The sequence below is a fragment of the Hyla sarda genome, chromosome 4 (genome assembly GCF_029499605.1).
Source record: "Hyla sarda isolate aHylSar1 chromosome 4, aHylSar1.hap1, whole genome shotgun sequence".
In the NCBI taxonomy this organism is placed as follows: Eukaryota; Metazoa; Chordata; class Amphibia; order Anura; family Hylidae; genus Hyla; species Hyla sarda.
Window position 1 is genome coordinate 84,021,791 of NC_079192.1, and position 20,436 is coordinate 84,042,226.

At 41.2% G+C, this 20,436-nt stretch overlaps 1 protein-coding gene across 5 annotated transcripts in view; it reads left to right on the forward strand.

Annotated features, from left to right (window-relative positions):
* Positions 1 to 10,808, forward strand: part of UNC5D (unc-5 netrin receptor D) — a 670,113-nt gene extending 659,305 nt beyond the window's left edge. For 4 of the 5 annotated variants that reach the window (XM_056571520.1, XM_056571523.1, XM_056571522.1 and 1 more), the window contains one exon: positions 1,663 to 10,246. In XM_056571520.1, the coding sequence (XP_056427495.1) occupies positions 1,663 to 1,867 (205 nt within the window). In that variant the 3' untranslated portion in view covers positions 1,868 to 10,246. Of the gene's footprint in view, positions 1 to 1,662 lie in introns of all 5 variants that reach the window. The other variant, XR_008892301.1, reaches the window with a different exon arrangement.
* The last annotated feature ends 9,628 nt before the right edge of the window (positions 10,809 to 20,436 follow it).

Consider the following 20,436-nt stretch of genomic DNA (forward strand, 5'->3'; position numbering starts at 1 on the left):
ACAGAGGCAATGGGAGGACAGGGACTGCTCCCGGGCCATGCCAACTGAGGGTTGTGTCTGAGGAACCCACCAACTGTTGAATGGGGGATATGAGATCTCACTTGTGAAGTGGATGACTACAGTAAAAAATATTTGCTGTGCAAAAAGCACTGCTCTCTGTCCACCAGAATGCTGATGTGACTAGGAGGTGAAACGCTGCTGGAAAAAGCTTTTCTGTGTGACACACACACGGGACGTCTGTCCTATCTCTCTGCAGTGAAAGGATGAAGTGACGATCCGGAATATGGCTGCCGATTATATAGGGCTGGGACATCACAGGGGTCACTGGCTGCTGATAGGCTGTATCCTGCATGTGATTCAGGGTCATCCCGCCTACCCGCCTCCCTCCTTCCCAGAGTTCCTTTCCTCATGTCCTCACATGTGCATCTGCCATTTTAGAGGCCCTGGAGCCTGGACCACACTAAATGGAGTTTAATGAAGCAATTTGCGTGATAAAATCATGGAGATATTCACTTTCGTTGCAAATCTAATTTTTCATGAAATTTTTAAGGAATTTGGATTTGTCATCTTCGATTTGCTCATCTCTAATTGGAACAATAGGTTGGATTTGAGTAAATTTTACAGGTTTAGACAAGTTCTAAGACACATTTTTAGCCGAAACTTTTTCAATATAAAATATAGTACAAATTTAGATATGGAGAATGTAAGTGTGCATTCACATCAAGTTTTGTGTGAGGCACAGGTATGATTTCTCAAACTTTCCAAGGCTCAAGTCAGCTGCAATCGTACCCTGTACAGATGTCATTTAATACTATGACCCGAACGGAGTTACCTAGTGACTCCATTTGAGTCATTTTCTGACTGCATCCGACTTATGGCTCAGAAAAGTTGGATACAGTTGGAAAGTGACTTCATGTGGGTCATTGAATTGAATGAAGCCTGTGCTGATCCTACCGACGCAGCCAATTTGAGCTTCAGAAATCACATCCGTTCCCAGGAGGCACAAACCCTGATGTGAATGCACCCTATCATTTTAGAAACAGGAAAACCTGAATATGGCCCCGGTACACATTTAGTCCACATTTAGCAGCATTTAAATCCAGCAGCTCTGTGGCTTCTCATTGTGCCTGGTGTAGAAATGTGAGCCATCTCTTAGCTGAAAAAAATTGCCATCTCTAAGAGAAAATCTTTGTTATTGCAAATCAGGTCTGAAGTTGCATATGGGGAGCACGGCCCCCCTGCACCCCCCCATGTAAAGCCACGCTCCCTTACTGACTTCTTCCCTCCCCCTTGGCAAAAGCAGAATATTTATACAAAAGTTTCACACTTTTGCACAAAAGGCACAATTTTTCAGACTTTTGAGCAAATACACCGCGGTCACTGCTTACTAAATGTCCTACAACTTAGGCAATAATGTCACATATCCTTTCCTGGTAGGCCTCTTCCCGTTGAGTGAGGCCCATTTTCTTGTTCTTTTTGGTGCACACAGCATAACAAAAGTGTCTCACTTGCTGTATGCCACAATTTTGGTGTGTGTGGACCAAAATTCTGGCACATTAGGCATAGTAAATCTGGGAAAATGTATTAGCGCTGCACAAGCACAAACCTGCTGTCTGGTCTATATTTGAACATTACATTAAAGTGTTCCTTTTCTGTTTGTAGGAACTTATGCTACTTTGCAACAAAGAGCAGCCCATCGGCCGTCATCTTGGACCTATGGGAAGCACGGCATCCTTATGACGGAAGTTTGGATTCTTTGGCATGTGCATTAGAGGAAATAGGGAGGACACAAACCAAACTGTCACTGGTATCAGATACTCATTCAGAGGATCCAGACTTCTCCTACAGCAGGCAGAATGGACTTTGAGACAATATGTTTGTCCTGAATTGTGGAGGCCTATCTTCAAGCTGGATCCCAGTCTTTTCCTGAGAAGACAGAAAGCAAGAGGATAAAATGGCGACATCCTTTGTTTTGTACTTCACAAGTAAGGATAAGAAGATATCTATGATAAGGACAGCAGGGCTGAAGACAAGTAGCTACTCTACAAATCAGCTTTGCAACATTCTTTAAAGGAACCTTATTTGTGCAAAAAAAGGTCTCCAGAAAAAGCCATCCACCAGCTTGGGTATTTGGAAGCCTAGACACTAAAAGCTTCCTTTTTCCCTGTGGGCAAACACTTACCTTTGAAAGAATGTGGTATTTGGTTATTTCAATCACCAATTCAAGGTCAGGATGGAAATAGAGATGAAGTATCACCATAAAAGAACATGTTACACTGTATAATGATGCTAAGTAGACTCCTTCTGTATACAGCTTCCCCAAGCTGCTTTGCCTTAGAGAGAATAGAATGCAATAGCCAACACAACTGATAATCCTTGGCATGTAGATTTTGTGTGATGTCTCTGCAGGACCAAATCCCGTTGTACAATGCAAAGTTATTACTGCTACCAGTAATCGCATCTGTTGGCCAAAGTCAGTGTTTGCAGGTTAGCATTTGTTTCACAGATGTGTTTTTCAGACAGCGTGTAAATATATTGTGCGGAGTAGTTGACTATCAATAGAATCAGAAGTGAAAAACAAACACTCAAAGAGTATATGTCACTTGTTCATAATACAGGTATTTTCTTAAGTTGAACTCTATTCTGCTAACATTTAAAGACATTTCATAGCTGGACATAGATCAATGTTGGTTGAGTCCTCTCACTCCAACAGGATCGGTCATTGATGTAAGGTGCCCTCCCAAATGTCCCTTGACTGTAGATCAGGTATGTTTCAATATATTCAAGCCTTTGTTGTAGTAGGGCTGAAGATGTTTTCAGAAATGTCTGCACAAGGCAACCCTCCCACATGCTTAGCATGTCGAGAAAGATAGCAGTGTTTAGAAAGAGCCTTCAACCATAAACCATCTAATATGCATTGCCAGCTTTCCTGATGTCACCAGTTCTTGATGAAATTTTATGACAGTATATACAATCATTATGTTGACTATAGGCTTGCCTAATAGGTAGGTCAAGACAATAGCATGGAACATCTGTGGTGTCATCTTATTTGCTAGAATGCAATTAATAGTGTCCTCTCAACACTGGATTTAACATCTTAAATTTCAATGTAAGTTTGTATTTTTGGCGTAAGTCTGCATTTTTGGCCCAAATATTAATGCAACATCAGAGGTTGAGAAAGGGGAAACATCAGGACTGAAAATAGAGAAGTGAGGTAAAAGTCAGACAAGATATTTGCTTGTCATTTGCTTGGGGCTTTAATATTTTTTTCAAGCACCTATTGTTATGAACGTGATCTCTCCATTCATAAATAGCCCTAGCTAAGTATGATGATGTCTGACCTCTTCCTTAGCGTGAGATAGTTTTCTTAGTTCAGTATAGAAAAGCTACAGTATTGTTCCCAATAAAGATACAGTAAGTCTCAACACTACTATGAAAATTGGTAATGTCTTAAGACTAACTCAACCACGCTATTAGTAGTGGTGAAATTGCACAAGATGCCATATGTATCACGGTTAAAACTGTTAACCCACTGTGTATCATTAAATACAATGAGTCCTTATTAAACATGGGCTACTTTTACAACTACCACAAAAAAACTGCTATTTGTAGTGTCATCTTAGGAACCATAACTCTTTGTACAGTAATTAAAGAAACAATTTCTGATAGTAGTAGACAACATATGGCATAAAACAATGATGCCACAGATGAAGAGTGCTCCACAAACAAGTAAAATACTGCATATAATCTGAACATAGAGAAGACCACCCAATACTACGTGCTAAGGAACAATAGACCTTCTCCAGATCTACGCTACAATCTTACACAACATGAACAGTTTTATTGATATGAGGAAAACACAAGGGCTAATACTGAGCCATGCTGAAATGATCATACCAAGTATTTAATGCACAATGACTGGAATCAGATGTGTTATTTTAGCTATTGGCATAATACAGTTTACTTTAGATAATGTCCAATGCATATCTGCAGTTGGCATAACCCTCAACAACTAGAACTATTGAGTTGTAAAAAAAAAATAGTCCCAAATTATGTAAAGGAAATTGGTTGTAGATAAAGAAGTCATTATCTTAACAAAAGAGATACCCTTCAGGTCTATAGAGCTATAAAGCTACTTTACATAGAAAAGTCACATGTAAGCATTAAGAGTCTTTCTAATATCACTATAACTTCTAGACACATAAGCCACAATATTGAAATGACTTATCTGACAACATATTTGTATGAGACTGCTGTAATGAAGGCATTCATGACATAGGCATTCACTAAAAAAGTGCAATTACGTTTCGTGAGAATAAAATAGAGACTTGTGCTATGTCAATTCTTAGTCTGGCTGCCTTCTTCCAAACCCAACACCATTCTTGCCTTAGCAAAGTGTCTGGTTAAGCAATGGAGGTTCATTCATGCCTATGGGCAATAGTGGGGCTGTTTATGGAAGAATGTAGCCATGTATTTCTAATCTCATACAACTCATTGATCAAAACTAATATGATGTGCTATGTTTAGAGCAGGTTCTGAGGGACAATGCATAGCTCAACCTTGTCATACCCTGCACATATAGGCAATGCTTCAAGGTTTATTGAAATCATTTTGACTATTTTGTTAAAAAAATATAAAAAATATATATTAGAATATATATATATATATATATATATATATATATATATATATATATTTCCACCAGCCATACTTCATCAGTGGAGGTAATGAGGATAGGATACTTGGTAAGGTAACATACCTTGACCAACTTGATTGGACATAAAATAGAAGTCAAGTTGTGGATCCTGTAGCAGGAGAAAATGCTGAATTCAAGGATGCTGGATTAACATACTCCAGAAATAGATGCTTGGGTGTTTCTAGGTCATGTTTACAAAACAGCATGAAGAAACACCTGCTATTGAACATGTTCCAAAAACAAAATAACACATAACTTGCATTGTATTGATAGTGCCTCCAAAGCACTGTTAAAGCAATCTAATTGTACCCCATCCTACATATCCAAATACATAACCATGCCCCAAGCTAATCAATAAAATACTTCCGTAAAGTTCCATAGTTCCCTGTTGTCTTGGCTACTAAACTAAGGCTGTTCTGTGGAATTCAGCTTGATGAAAGAAATATTTCAAAATGAGTTCAAAAACATCTGCACAAGTGAAGCTTTGTCCAGAAAAAAAAGAGAACTGTAAAGTAAATAAAGGCTATGGAGTAAGCAATTGGACTTGTAGCTGTGTCCTATAGATTCATTAAGCATTGCAGTTTTTCATGAACACAGTCCAACAAAACATCACATCTTGTTAACAAAACACTCAAAAGGCTTTATTTACATAACAATCACTGAGTGTCACCAAATCATGATGTTGTGAAAAGCTGGTCATCTCATATCACTCATGCCAGGATATGTTGCGTTAAGAGATGAGTTAGGAAAGGGCACTGGATATTGAATGGTCACTAGACTACATGGTTTTGTTAAACAGCCTGTAAGCTGGTGATGGCCTGAAGAGAAACTTTGAGGGTTTAGAGTTTTCCCAGCCCCCAGCTATTTTATTGAAGGTATTCTTATAATGATATTATTGTAGGTTGTTGTAATGGATGGAATGACCTACATTATGAGGAAAAACCATTAGTAGTGAATCAATACTTTAAAGGTGACTATCATTTATTAGAACTTTTGACATGCCATAGTGACACTGTATGTCAGATATTTCAATTGGTGTAAGTATTGGTGCTGGAACCCCCATTGATCCCTAAATCTAAGAGACAGTTCTTTTCACTTCGCTCTCCCTGGAGAGCAGATAGTGATGTTTGGGCTCTAAAGACTTTACAACAACTTCAATCAAAGCCAATCAAAAATAAATGGGCATAGCTCTCAGTTGAGCTCTTTTTCCCCTTCATTATAGTGATCTATGAGGGACTCTGCTCTACAAGCATAGCCAATCAAAAATGAATGAGCATAGCTCTCAGCCAAACTCTTCCCTCTGTGGGGGTCTAAGCACCTACATGCACCCTCCCTGATCAAAACATCCCCACTTACTATGACATATGCTCAGTACTATGTGGAAATATGTTGTGCCTTAGACAGTCCAAAGAGAAGTTGTCTCAAACACCACAAAAGATCATGTTTATGTTATAATGTGACACATCATAAAGAGACAGCAACATTTTAGTCCTTATGGTCTTCCTAGATTTACAACTTCAGAAAGTTCATAAGCATTGCTATCTCTTTTTGACCCATAAATACTTTTAAACATAACCTTCTGAGGTGCCTTGGATCTCTTCTCTTTGGATTCAACAAGGTGATGTTGCTGATCCAACCCCCCCAACCCCCCCCCCACAGATTTATTCATATAGACTCATGATTTCACTCAAATTTCTTTAGACTCAAGCCTCATAGAGATAAATAATGAATGGATATGCTGCTCACCAGAAATTGGTCCAAGCCAGTAAATCGTTCTTTGTGTATTTGACAGATGCTCTAGATTAACATTACACTTACTTTATTTTGTGTAGACAATTTTACCACAATGCAATTACAGTGAAACCTTCCCAAAAGACCACCTCTATAAACAAACCACCCCCTTATATAAACCATGTTTTGTATAATGGATTTTCAGTCCAATATTCAATATGCATAGTGGCCATTTTCTTTGAGAAGACCACTCTTATAAAAAGGATTCATTGGACATGTAGCTTATACGATACATACTGTGATTCCATTGATTACATTTCAATTTTCTACAAAAAAAAACCAAAACAAAAAATTTTTTACTATTATTTCTCCCTTAAATCCACTTACAACCTACAATGATCTCAAAGATTATAGACAGTCATGAGGTATATGTGTTCTATTTATATGTTGTATTTAAAAAAAATAATAATAATAATTTTTGGCTTACTTCCCTTTCTAGGATTTCTAGGATTAGAACAGAAGTTTCTGAAATCTTCTTTTTGTAGAAAGAGTATTGTTCTTGTACATTTGTTATGCATCTTATTTCAGCTTTTCCCTATTCAAGTGAATGGTGCCAAGCTTCAATACAAAACACAACGCATGGATAAGAGAAAAAAAAAAAGAAAAAGCTCAATTTTAAAACTTGGACTGTTCTCCTTAACATTTAATATGGCCCTGATACTTGCTCTTTCATTTGTTAAACTAATGTTGTTTAATATCTACCATGCTATACAATTCAGATGTTTGACTGGAAAAAAATTATAATAATGAACCTTTGATAAATAACAATAAGAAATTGTTGACCAAAATACTGACCCTTCAGATTAATTTGAGTATTTTACTTTATTTTCATGTGGACCAAGGGGCTTTTTACCCACTTGGGGGGCAGGCACCAGACCAGACTCACAGGAATATTGATCTTATTCCCCTAAAGTATCCTAATTGGGATAACCACACAGCTGATGGTAGGAGTTGATTCCTACCAAATCAGAAGCATTTAATGTTACCCTATGATAATGTATGGTTAAACTGTCTATTTGGTGATTGTTTATACCCTCAATATTTTTTCCTGTCTACAGGAAACCTTATATATACCTCCCTTTTGAATGAGATTAAGAAAGACCTGGGAGTCTGATCAGGCCTTAAATGGTCCTGTTAAGGCAGGATTGCCTCCCTTAAAATGTTTATTTTACCAGACCTTTTGGATACCTTCCCAACATTACCTATTGAATTTTGCCTGGGTCTCTAAGTGTAGAATGGTGGGATTTCACCACACACTATGCATTACAACATCAAAGATTATTGGGTATGCCCAATATAAAAAATATCATCCAGATTCACTCGCTAAGTGTAGGTACATTGGGGGAGATTTATCAAAACCTGTCCAGTGGAAAAGATGGCCAGTTGCCCATAGCAGCCAATCAGATCACTTCTTTCATTTTTCACAGGTTGCAGAATGAAAGAAGCAATCTGATTGGTTGCTATGGACAACTGGTCAACTTTTCCTCTGGACAGGTTTTGATAAATCTCCCCCATAGGCTCCTGTGTGGGTCCATATTGCACCTAAGACATTTCCCAGCTGCTTTGTTTACCTGGCATCATGGGCCCTTCCAAAGTGCAGAAACATCATTCTTTCTCCTTACTTTTCACATCATCTAGCTTTATGTGATAGCCCTAGAGCTTGTTACCCCCTTTAGTCCCCCAAATGCCTGCAGCCTCTCTTCTTTAACCCCTTAATGACGCAGAACATAAATGTACATCCTGGTGAGGTGGTACTTAACGCACCAGGACGTACATTTACGTCCTATACATAACCATGAGCATTGGAGCGATGCTCAGGTCATGCGCGGCACGCAATCGCGCAGATGTCCGCCATTAACCTCTCAGGTGCCGTGATCAATACAGATCACAGCATCTGCAGCATTGCGGTCACTAAAATGGATGATCGGATCGCCCGCAGCGCTGCCGCAGTGATCAGATCATCCAGAATGGCAGATGGAGGTCCCCTCACCTGCCTTCACTGCCTTCCATGGGTCTTCTGCTCTGGTCTGTGATCGAGCAGACCAGAGCAGAAGATGACCGATAACACTGATCAGTGCTATGCCCTATACATAGCACTGAACAGTATTACCAATCAAAAGATTGCTATAAATAGTCCCCTATGGGGACTATTAAGGTGTAAAAATAAAAGTAAAAAAAGTTTTTAAAAAGTACAAAACATTTTAAAAACCCCCTCCCCAATAAAAAAAACTTTAATTGTTACATTTCCATATTTCACCCCCAAAAAGTGTAAAAAAAAATATTAGGCATATTTGGTATCACCGAGTACGTAAATATCCGAACTGCTAAAATATAATGTTAATGATAACGTTTGATGAACGGTGTGAACGTAAAAAAAAAAAAAAGTCCAAAATTGCTGCTTTTTTTTTTTTATAACATTTTATTCCCAAAAAATTTAGAAAAGATGTATTAAAAGTTGTATATAAGCAAATATGGTATCAATAAAAAGTACAGATTATGGCACAAAAAATGAGCCCTCATACCGCTGGTTATATGGAAAAATGAAAACGTTATAGGCCTTCAAAATAGGTGGATTTTAAATGTACTAATTTGGTTAAAAACGTTGCGATTTTTTTAAGCGCTACAGTAATAGAAAAGTATGTTATCATGGGTATCATTTTAATCGTATTGACTCAAAGAATAAAGAACACATGTAATGTTTACCAGAAATTGTACGGTGTGAAATTGAAACCTTACAAAATTTGCTAAATTGTGGTTTTACTTTTAAATTTCCCCACACAAAAAGTATTTTTTTTAGTAGTGAGTGATAGCATTATAACGGACAACTGGTTGCGCAAAAAACAAGCCCTCATACTAGTCTGTGAATGAAAAAATAAAACAGTTATGATTTTTTGAAGGCAAGGAGGAAAAAACAAAAACGTAAAAATAAAATTGTCCTTAAGGCTCAAATGGGCTGAGTCCTTAAGGGGTTAAAACTCTTCTTTCCCTCCTGGTTTAACACCTTTGGCATTTGACAGGACAAATAAATCAATCTATTAAGTCAATTTATGACTTAATAGATAGGGAACTAAGTCTGTTTCCCACTTTAGACTTTTCATAGCCTTACAGAATCAGAACATTTACAATACCAACAAATAGCTCACTTAAAGGTGCTGTTGGAAGGTGCTGCTCAGATGGTATCTGGTTGATGCCAGACTGGCAAGAATTATTCTGATTTTGCTGGTGGGAATGCTCATGCATTCATAGATACTAGATAAGATTGTCTCATATTCTCTATTATAGGAATTAATCTGCAAAAGAAACTAGAAAAGGTGCATTTGAATTCTCTGATTTCAGGGGCACACAAGAAAATTCATCTACTTTCATGGCAGCTAAGTTGGTATTGCTAGAAGCTGGAAGACCCAATCTATTTATTGGAGTTGGTTACGAATAAGCTCAATTGGATTATGGCTAACAAGATATTTACCACTCTTCTTAAGGATTCTTAGGCACAGTTTGACACAACTTGGCAGCCTTAGCCAATCATTTTGCCTTAGCATATGAAGGATTTTCTTTTTCCCTTGTTCACCCCATATTAGTCTTGTCTGTCTTTCCCTTTTGTACCTGTCCTCCCTGTGATTTGGCTTATTGCTTCTCATTGTGTCTTTGTTAGTTGGGTTTGCTCCATTAATCACATTGATATTTTGGTTTTGGAAATTTTTGATCAATTATTTATTTGTTTTTTTAAGCACAGTATATTTCTGTAAATTTTCTTTCCTTTTCTGTACTGTACAAGGAACTTACAATAAAATCTTTAAAAATAATAATAATAATTATAATGGACTATATTGGGGAATAACAGGTTTATACCTTTTGACGTCACTGGGATCCACAAAGTTTCATGTTTCAGGCTCCCAGGGCATCCAGATAGTTATTCAGCCTCAAGACCAATCAGCAGAAGTTATTGAAGGCTGTATACTGTACTCTCTGTGCCTTGTCCAATCAACACAAATCCTGAATGTTACATTTGGACACATGGATGGATTCCTAAAAAAAAAAAAAAAAAAAAAAAGTGTGCACTTGCAACTTTTTTTCAGCACATGTACATAACTCTATAAATATATATATATATAAATTAATATATATATATATGAATATATTTGGTAATGCCAAACAGCTGTGTTATATTGTATTGAAAATTACCAGAATTACTGATACAGTCTGGATGTTTTTTTCTTTCTGTAGAGTTTGCAAAACTTGTATGGCTGCTGCCTTTTGAGAATAAATGTACAGAAGTCAATTCTTGCATATTATTTACTATTAAAGAGAGTCTTTTATCGAGGCTCTGTTGTCTTCTTTAATCATTGGAACATTTCTGGTTGAAAACGTATATTACACATGGCGGGGCCAGATAAAGGCCGGAGGGGGGCCCCATTCCATCTCTTAATCTGGTCATACACATTTGACAGCAGTTGACCGTATGCTTGTTTGGCCAACAGCTATCTATCCTGGTTCCCTAAATGAATGCACTCTTGAATCGGCAAAGCATGTCTGTGTTTTCAGTAGGGAGGGAGGGGTAAGCTTCTGCCAACTTTAACCCCTTAAGGACCAAGGGCGCACAGGTACGCCCTTGGTCCTGCTCTCCTGATATAACGCGGGGTTACACAATAACCCCGCGTCATATTGCGGCAAGCCCGGCGTCATAGTGAAGCCGGGACCCGCCTCTAATAGCGCGCAGCGCCGATCGCGGCGCCGCGCGCTATTAACCCTTTAGCCGCGTGCTCAGAGCTGAGCTGCGCGGCTAAAAGTGAAACCGAAAGTGGCCGGCTAGCTCAGTCGGGCTGTTCGGGATAGCCGCGGCTAATCGCGGCATCCCGAACAGCTGACAGGACAGCGGGAGGGCCCCTACCTGCCTCCTCGCTGTCCGATCGCCAAATGACTGCTCAGTGCCTGAGATCCAGGCCTGAGCAGTCATGCGGCAGAATCGTTGATCACTGGTTTCTTATGAGAAACCAGTGATCAGCATAGAAGATCAATGTGTGCAGTGTTATAGGTCCCTATAGGACCTATAACACTGCAAAAAAAAAGTGAAAAAAAAGTGAATAAAGATCATTTAACTCCTCCCCTATTAAAAGTTTGAATCACCCCCCCCTTTTCCAATAAAAAAAAAAACACAGTGTAAATAAAAATAAACATATGTGGTATCACCGCGTGCTTAAATGTCCGAATTATAAAAATATATCATTAATTAAACCGCTCGGTCAATGGCGTGCGCGCAAAAAAATTCCAAAGTCCAAAATAGTGCATTTTTGGTCACTTTTTATATCATTTAAAAATGAATAAAAAGCGATCAATAAGTCCTATCAATGCAAAAATGGTACCATTAAAAACTTCAGATCACGGCGCAAAAAATGAGCCCTCAAACCGCCCCATACATGGAAAAATAAAAAAGTTATAGGGGTCAGAAGATGACAATTTTAAACGTATTAATTTTCCTGCATGTAGTTATGATTTTTTCCAGAAGTCCGAAAAAATCAAACCTATATAAGTAGGGTATCATTTTAATTGTATGGACCTACAGAATAAAGATAAGGTGTCATTTTTACCGAAAAATGTACTACGTAGAAACGGAAGCCCCCAAAAGTTACAAAACTGCGTTTTTTTTTCAATTTTGTCGCACAATGATTTTTTTTCTGTTTCACCGTAGATTTTTGGGCAAAATGACTGACGTCATTACAAAGTAGAATTGGTGGCGCAAAAAATAAGCCATCATATGGATTTTTAGGTGCACAATTGAAAGAGTTATGATTTTTTAAAGGCAAGGAGCAAAAAACGAAAATGCAAAAACGGAAAAAACCCCGGTCCTTAAGGGGTTAATAGCAACTTTTCTAGAGGGAGGGGAAACAAAAAATAGAAATGTTGAAATCCAATTGATGCAATGCATGATAATGTATAGAAAAGTAAGCTGCACATGCATGTGGCCCTCCCCACTGAGTCTATGGAAGTCTAAATGGAGGCAGCCAAGCCAGTTATTCTATAAAACTTCAAGTGTGCATGGCAACTATACCACCTCTTGTGGGCCCATGTGCCCTTGAGGCTAGGTTTCCACCCAGATTTTTTTCTGTAGTTTTTTTTTTTTTAAATAAATACAACTGCAGTTATTTAAAAAAAAAAAAAAAAAAAAAAAAGGAAAATATAAATAGGATTTATACTTCTCCTTCATACTAGATCCACTTCTGCATTTGGCTCAAAAACTGCAGTGACAGTTTTTTTTAAGTAAAAAATGTGGCAACCTAGCCTTACTGGAGTCCTAATTAAATGTATCTTGCACTTCAATACATTCAAGGAAAAAGGGGATGGATGAGTTTCTCAGCCAGATTCTAACTATTATGAAAGGTCCTTTAAAAAGGACAGGCAGAAACCTGATAACTATGATCAATAACTCTGCTCCACTAGTTAAAGGGGTATTCCCCTGGAAAACCCTTTTTTTTTTTCTTTTTTTTATGAACTGGTGCCAGAAAGTTAAAGAGATTAGTAATTTACTTCTATTTAAAAATGTTAATCCTTCCAGTACTTACCAGCTACTGTATGCTCCACAGGAAGTTCTTTTCTTTTCTTTTTGAAGTTCTGTCTGACCACAGTGCTCTCTGCTGACACCTCTGTCCATGTCAGGAACTGTCCAGAACAGGATAGGTTTTCTATGGGGATTTGCTCCTACTATGGACAGTTCCTAAAATGGACAGAGGTGTCAGCAGAGAGCACTGTGGTCAGACAGAAAGGAAATTCAAAAAGAAAAGTATTTCCTGTGGAGCATACAGCAACTGATAAGTACTGGAAGGATTAAGATTTTTAAATAGAAGTTATTTACAAATCTGTTTAATTTCTGGCACCAGTTCATTAAAAAAAAAAAAATGTTTTCCAGCGGAGTAGCCTTTTAAGTTAAAGGAGTTCTGCAGTCATAGACAAGTTATCCCCTATCCTGCGGATAGGGAATAAGTGTCTGATCTCCCGCATGGGGACCCAGCACTGCCATGGCTCTGCGCAGCTAATGCTCCTGTTGTCGACCTCACTAAGAGGTTGACAGACATGCCTCCTCCATTCATCCGCCTCCTCCCTAGAGTTACATAGAGGGGGAATGTCAGTCATGGCATCATGCTTCCGCTGACACGCCTCCTGCATGTGGAGAGCCATGGTAGAGTCGGGGCCCTGTACAGGAGATCTCGGGGGGTCCCAGCATTCAAACCCCTCGCGATCAGACACTTATCAGACACAACCCCTATCCGCAGTTGTAAAAAGGCTGTAGTACTCCTTTAAGATAAAATCTGATATGTTTAATAATTCCTATTAATTGTATATAAATATAAAGTCGATGATAATTCATAGGATTATAATGTGCAGTGGAATATGTTGCTGCTATATAAATAATAAACATTTTATTTATTTTTATGATTCATTTAATAATTCTGAGAATTTTTTCTATAAATATAGTTTATTAATGAGGCAGAAAACACCATGGGTTCATGACTACACCTTTTTTCTCTCAGAGGCATATATCAGGGCTATTCCCCAATCTACCAATCACAGTGTCATGTATGGGCAGGGAAGGAGTGCTCGCTAAGCTCACCCGCGCCCCTGTCCCTGCCTACTTGTCCGCCTATCCTAAATGATAGGCCGGCAACTGGTCGACAATCCCTTCCTAAATAAGTGAGGGGAGTCAAATGTCAACACAATAAAATACAATCCTGTCAGTTGTCAGGAGCAACAGGGAAACAAGCAACTAACAAAGACAAACTAAACATACACACATAAAGTCAATGTCAGTCAAACCGATTCTAGCCAGGAGTGGGAAGAGGTGCCGAATCGCTATAACAAAAGAGAAGTCAGATAGGAAGCCAGAAGTCAAGTTGCCGGGTATACAATGGAATAAGGAAATGCTAGCTACTCAGGTAATGACAGGCACAGGCATCTTCCCAGTGTCTGATGCCTGGTAATATCGGGAGATGCACATGTGGTCAATCAGTAGCTAGCCACTCAGACAGCAGGGCGTAACCCGGCAACCTTGCAACAACACCTTGTCAGCACCTGTTAACCCTGCTGGTGCTGACACACAGAACGAAAATAAAGATGTAGTGATATCAGCTTTCTATACCGTGTAATTAAATATTTACACCGAAGCACCGGAATTAAAAGGTAACTTTTAATTATGACCATTAAAAACAATATTATACCCCTTGTAGCATAAAATGCAAAAAGATGCGACAGTTATATGCCAAATATGCAGCAATAGTAAAGAAATGGGTTCAACAAATTATTACAATACCAGAAAACTGATATATCTCGGTGGCAAGGTTTATTATTTATTATTATTTATTGAGATTATTCTTTATTGTTAGCTCCACTAGATCCACCTAGCTACACCATTAATAATGTGACCCAGCTCCACAAAAAATAAAGTAAACAATCTCAAAATAACACATTTATCTCCATACTCAACGCATTTCACCCGACTGGCAATCAGGATCTTCAGGAGAAACACTGGGACAAAGTAAGTCAATGGATTAAGAACAAATGAGCAACAGATTCATGCTGGAACAAATAGTGGGTCCAAACCCTTAGATAAATCAGATAGCAATGGTATCCAGTATTGCAAAAAGAGGGAGATTGCTCCCTATAGGAGCACTTACAGCACCCCGTGCCTGCGATGTCTAATGGAGGCCAACACATCCCTGTTTGCCAATGACTTATATACTTAAAATTGGCACAAAATCGGAATAACATGGAGGTGTCACTTACCCCCCCTATTGCGCTTGCGTGATGGTATCACTGAAGTCTCCGATGATGCAAAGTGCTGGAAGTAGTCAAGATGACTTCCGGTTAAAGATTTCATATACGGTGCCTGCACTTTGCAGCGCAAAGTCTGTGACGTGCACTCACATTATCAATGCATTCAGCGTGCATGTGCCCAGTATTCAGCACCCGCACTACAAGCACACTCCCAGCGCAAGCACCTAGAATATATCGGCAAATCAAAAGCAATAATAACAATATTCTCGACCATAATCAATGGCGTGTAAATGTAGGAAGAGTAACGAGTAATAAGATGTAAGAATAAAAATAACTCGTCTCAGCATGGGGGTTAATGAATTTAGAGAAAAAGGGGGGATGGTATACAGATACTTTGGCTTATATAATACCATACATAGCACAATTGCCTCCACATGGAATTGAAACCTAAGTGAGACAAGCAACATGCCAAGGTATCTCCAAATAGAATTAAATGCCAGAAGCATTAGTATAGATAAGTAAAACATGAAAGTTAGTGATTATTTGAGTCATTTTAGTAATTTTAGTCAATCCCAGTAACAAAACTCCTCAACAGAAAGCCTGCTTGCCCTAACTATTGACTCACCCTTTTGTCCCACTAGGGGGTGAACCCAGTGGGTATTATCCCTATTAGCAAAAACTCACCCTCTTGGTCCCACAAGATAATCGGCACAATTCCCCAATCTACACCTCCAGTGGAAGGCTGTATGATATGCGGGGCAGGGAATTGAACACTTTTTGACAAATTTACCTGCAAATTAAAACCGAACATTAGGAGTCCCAGCTGCAGAAGAGAATACTTTTCATACCATATGGAATGTCAAAAGCAGAAAACCCACTTACTGTAAATCCAAGGAACAATAAGGCAATACAAAGTAAATAACGACAAAGCTAACATTTTCACATCACTCTATTGCTCCAGGATACTTACACTGTCAATAATCCATTGATCTACAAGTACTCAACTATGGATTAAAAACTAGAAACTGCATTGAACTACATGTATTTGACCATTAAAAATAAATAAATAAAAATCCCATTTCGAATTGAGCGCATAATGATGCCTTCAATTTCAAATATTTAACACATTATTTTTAACGTTTGTATATTGATTCTCATAAAAATATTTAAAAAAATGACTAATATTCCCTGTTCCATACAATAATATAATACATTTTGCACATTTGATTTTGACATTAGTCGAGTGAAGTTAAGTGAAAGTCAAGTGAAAATGGCAGAAATTATAATTCTCACCAATTTCAAATTTAACTCAATGCCAATAGATGATCGCCTGCTCAAACACATAACTATCATCATTAAGTGCAGAATCTATTGTAATAAAAGCATATAAACATGTGTAAAATGTTAAGATGTGCACAATATGCAAAACCGCCAATATATAAATATAAATCACATTCTATAAATCACACATAAAGTCAGAAAATGTAAAAAGATCGAAAGATAAAGTATAAAAATACAACAGAGAGGAGGGCATCCTACACATTTAGATATTCAGCCAGCCCAGCTGAAATCATCAGTTTTAACCGACAATAATCAAAATAATATGTACAGCTTTAAACCCAGATTCCACCGGACACAATGTCTGATAACGTATAAGATAATATAATGTTGTATAAGACAATAATGTTTAATTTCTACACATTAGCTGGTCATTTGGACCTGCAAAAATCTATGCATAACCAATGTTAGACCCAGTGTCCATCTGACACAATGCATGATAATCTATAGGAGAGGCAGCCATACATTTATGTGGTCCTCCAAGGAAAACTGTGGGGAATATGGAGACATCCAAGCCAATGATTTTATTTAAATCATGGATAGCACAGAATGGCATAAGACCTGGTCTACAAACCGAAAGGGACCCCTGCAGTCTGTCATTGGACCCCCACCCATGGCAGACTCCGGCCCCGTGGTCGTCATGCTACACACTCGGAGCCTTCAGCACAATGACAGATTGCGGAGATCCCCAGTGGGTGTGCAATGATAGATTGCGGGGGTCCCCAGCGGTGGGACCCCCACGATCATACATCTTATCCCCTATCCTTTGGATAGGGGATAAGATGTATTAGGGACAGGGTACCCCTTTAAGTAACAGTCCAAGAAGATAGGGAAGTGTCTCCTGCCTGACTTGGCTTGTGAGTAGTTGCTCTGGGGTCTGGTGCTGTGTTCAGGGCCGACGTTAGGGCGGGGCAATCCGGGCAATTGTTCAGGGCCCCCATCCCCCAGGGGGTCCCCTGCGGGCTGCTCAGTGGTGGATCCAGAGGGGGGGGATCCACCACTGAGCAGCACGCAAGGGGACCCGTCACATTCGGGGCATCCCTGTGTCCCGAAAGATCTTTTCGGACACAAGTATGTCCCACTTACCTTTCTGCGGCCCTTCGTTAACTTTAAAAACGCAGGGGCCGCCGGGAAGTAGGGCAAGTAGGGACGTCACTGACATCCCGTACGTGCGCCCATAGGAACGGAGGAGCAGAGCATCACACCATCGAGGAGGATTCGTGCTGGCCGGCATGGTAAGTGACCAGCGGCACGTCATTGTTACGCCGAGCGCTCCGGGTCCCTGCTCCTCCCGGAGCGCTCGCGGCGTTCTCCTCTCTGCGATTCGCATAGCGGGACGCGCCCGCTCGCGAATCGCATCCCAAGCCACTTACCCGTCCCGGTCCCCGGCTGTCATGTTCTGGCGCACGCGGCTCCGCTCTCTAGGGCGCGCGCGCGTGCCAGCTCTCTAAGATTTAAAGGGCCAGTGCACCAGTGATTGGTGCCTGGCCCAATCAGTCTAATTAGCTTCCACCTGCTCCCTGTGTATATTACCTGACTTCCCTTGAACTTCCTTGCCGGATCTTGTTGCCTTGTGCCAGAGAAAGCGTTTAGTGTTGTCCAAAGCCTGTGTTCCAGATCTCCTGCTATCCTCATTGACTCATTGACCTTGCCGCCTGCCCCGACCTTCTGCTACGTCTGACCTTGCCTCTGCCTAGTCCTTCTGTCCCACGCCTTCTCAGCAGTCAGCGAGGTTGAGCCGTTGCCGGTGGATACGACCTGGTTGCTACCGCCGCAGCAAGACCATTCCGCTTTGCGGCGGGCTCTGGTGAAAACCAGTAGCAACCCTAGAACCGATCCACCGACACGGTCCACGTCAATCCCTCGCTGACACAGAGGATCCACATCCAGCTAGCCGAATCCTAACAGTAGATCCGGCCATGGATCCCGCTGAGGTGCCGCTGCCAAGTCTCGCTGACCTATCCACGGTGGTCGCCCAGCACTCGCAGCAAATTGCCCAACAAGGACAGCAGCTGTCGCAGTTGACCGCCTCGTTACAGCAACTTCTGCCACTGCTACAGCAGCAACCATCTCCTCTGCCAGCTCCTGCACCTCCTCCGCAGTGAGTGGCCGCTCCTAGCCTCCGCTTGTCCCTGCCAGACAAATTTGATGTCGACTCCAGACTCTGCCGTGGCTTCCTGTCTCAATGTTCCCTACATATGGAGATGTTGTTGGACCAATTTGCTACAGAACGGTCTAAGGTGGCGTTCGTAGTGAGTCTTCTGTCTGGAAAGGCCTTGTCTTGGGCCACACCGCTCTGGGTAATGATCCTGCCACAGCCACAGTCCAGTCCTTTTTCGCTGAAGTCCGTAGTGTCTTCAAGGAACCAGCCCGAGCTTCTTCTGCCAAGACTGCCCTGCTGAACCTGGTCCAGGGTAATTCTTCAGTAGGTGAGTACGCCATCCAATTTCGTACTCTCGCCTCCGAATTATCTTGGAATAACGAGGCTCTCTGCGCGACCTTTAAAAAAAGGCCTATCCAGTAACATCAAGGATGTGCTGGCCGCACGAGAGATTCCTGCCAACCTGCAAGAACTTATCCATTTGGCCACCCGCATTGACATGCGTTTTTCTGAAAGACACCAGGAGCTCCGCCAGGAAAAAGACCTTTATCTCTGGGCACCTCTCTCACAGTATCCTTTGCAATCTACCCCTGTGCCTCCCGCCAAGGAGGCTATGCAAGTTGATCGGTCTCGCCTGACCCATGAAGAGAGGACTCGCCGTAGGGATGAAAATTTATGTCTGTACTGCGCTAGTACCGAACATTTCTTGGTGGATTGCCCTATTCGCCCTCCACGTCTGGGAAACGCACGCACCCAGCTCACGTGGGTGTGGCGTCTCTTGGTACAAAGTCTGCTTCTCCACGTCTCACTGTGCCCGTGCGGATTTCTCCTTCTGCCAACTCCTCCTTCTCAGCCGCGGCCTTCTTGGACTCTCGTTCTTCTGGAAATTTTATTCTGGCCTCTTTGGTGAATAGGTTCTGCATCCCGGTGACCCGTCTCGTCAAGCAGCTCTACATTTCTTCGGTCAACGGCGTGAAGTTGGACATCACGAGAAAATTGAATTTTTCGTCCTGCCCAACTGCACCTCTGAAGTCCTCCTCGGTCTTCCATGGCTCCAACATCATTCTCCCACCCTTGACTGGACCACCGGGGAGATCATGATTTGGGGTCCTGCTTGCCGCAAGAAATGCCTCATGTCTGCTCCCAGTCCCGTCTGTCGGGCCCCAGTGTCTCCTCCTGTGCCTGGTCTCCCCAAGGCCTATCAGGACTGTGCCCACCTCCTCATAGCCCCTGTCCTGGTGACACTCTGCCCTGTGACATGCTTCACCCTCTGCCCCCCCTCCCCATTTCCATTCCTTTTGAACTACCTGCCGCTGATGTAGCTACCCAGGACTTTTTGTTCCGGAAGGAAACTGAAGAGGCGCCCCCTATGTTCTCCTTTCAGTTGAAGGGACAAGGTGACAAAAAGAGGGGGAGACCCAAGGGGGGGTACTGTTACGCCGAGCTCTCCGGGTCCCTGCTCCTCCCCGGAGTGCTCGTGGCGTTCTCCTCTCTGCAGCGCCCCGGTCAGACCCACTGACCGGGAGCGCTGCACTGACATTCGCGATGGGGATGCGATTCGCATAGCGGGACACGCCCGCTCGCGAATCGCATCCCAAGCCACTTACCCGTCCCCGGCTGTCATGTTCTGGCACGCGCGGCTCCGCTCTCTAGGGCGCGCGCGCGCCAGCTCTCTAAGATTTAATGGGCCAGTGCACCAGTGATTGGTGCCTGGCCCAATCAGTCTAATTAGCTTCCACCTGCTCCC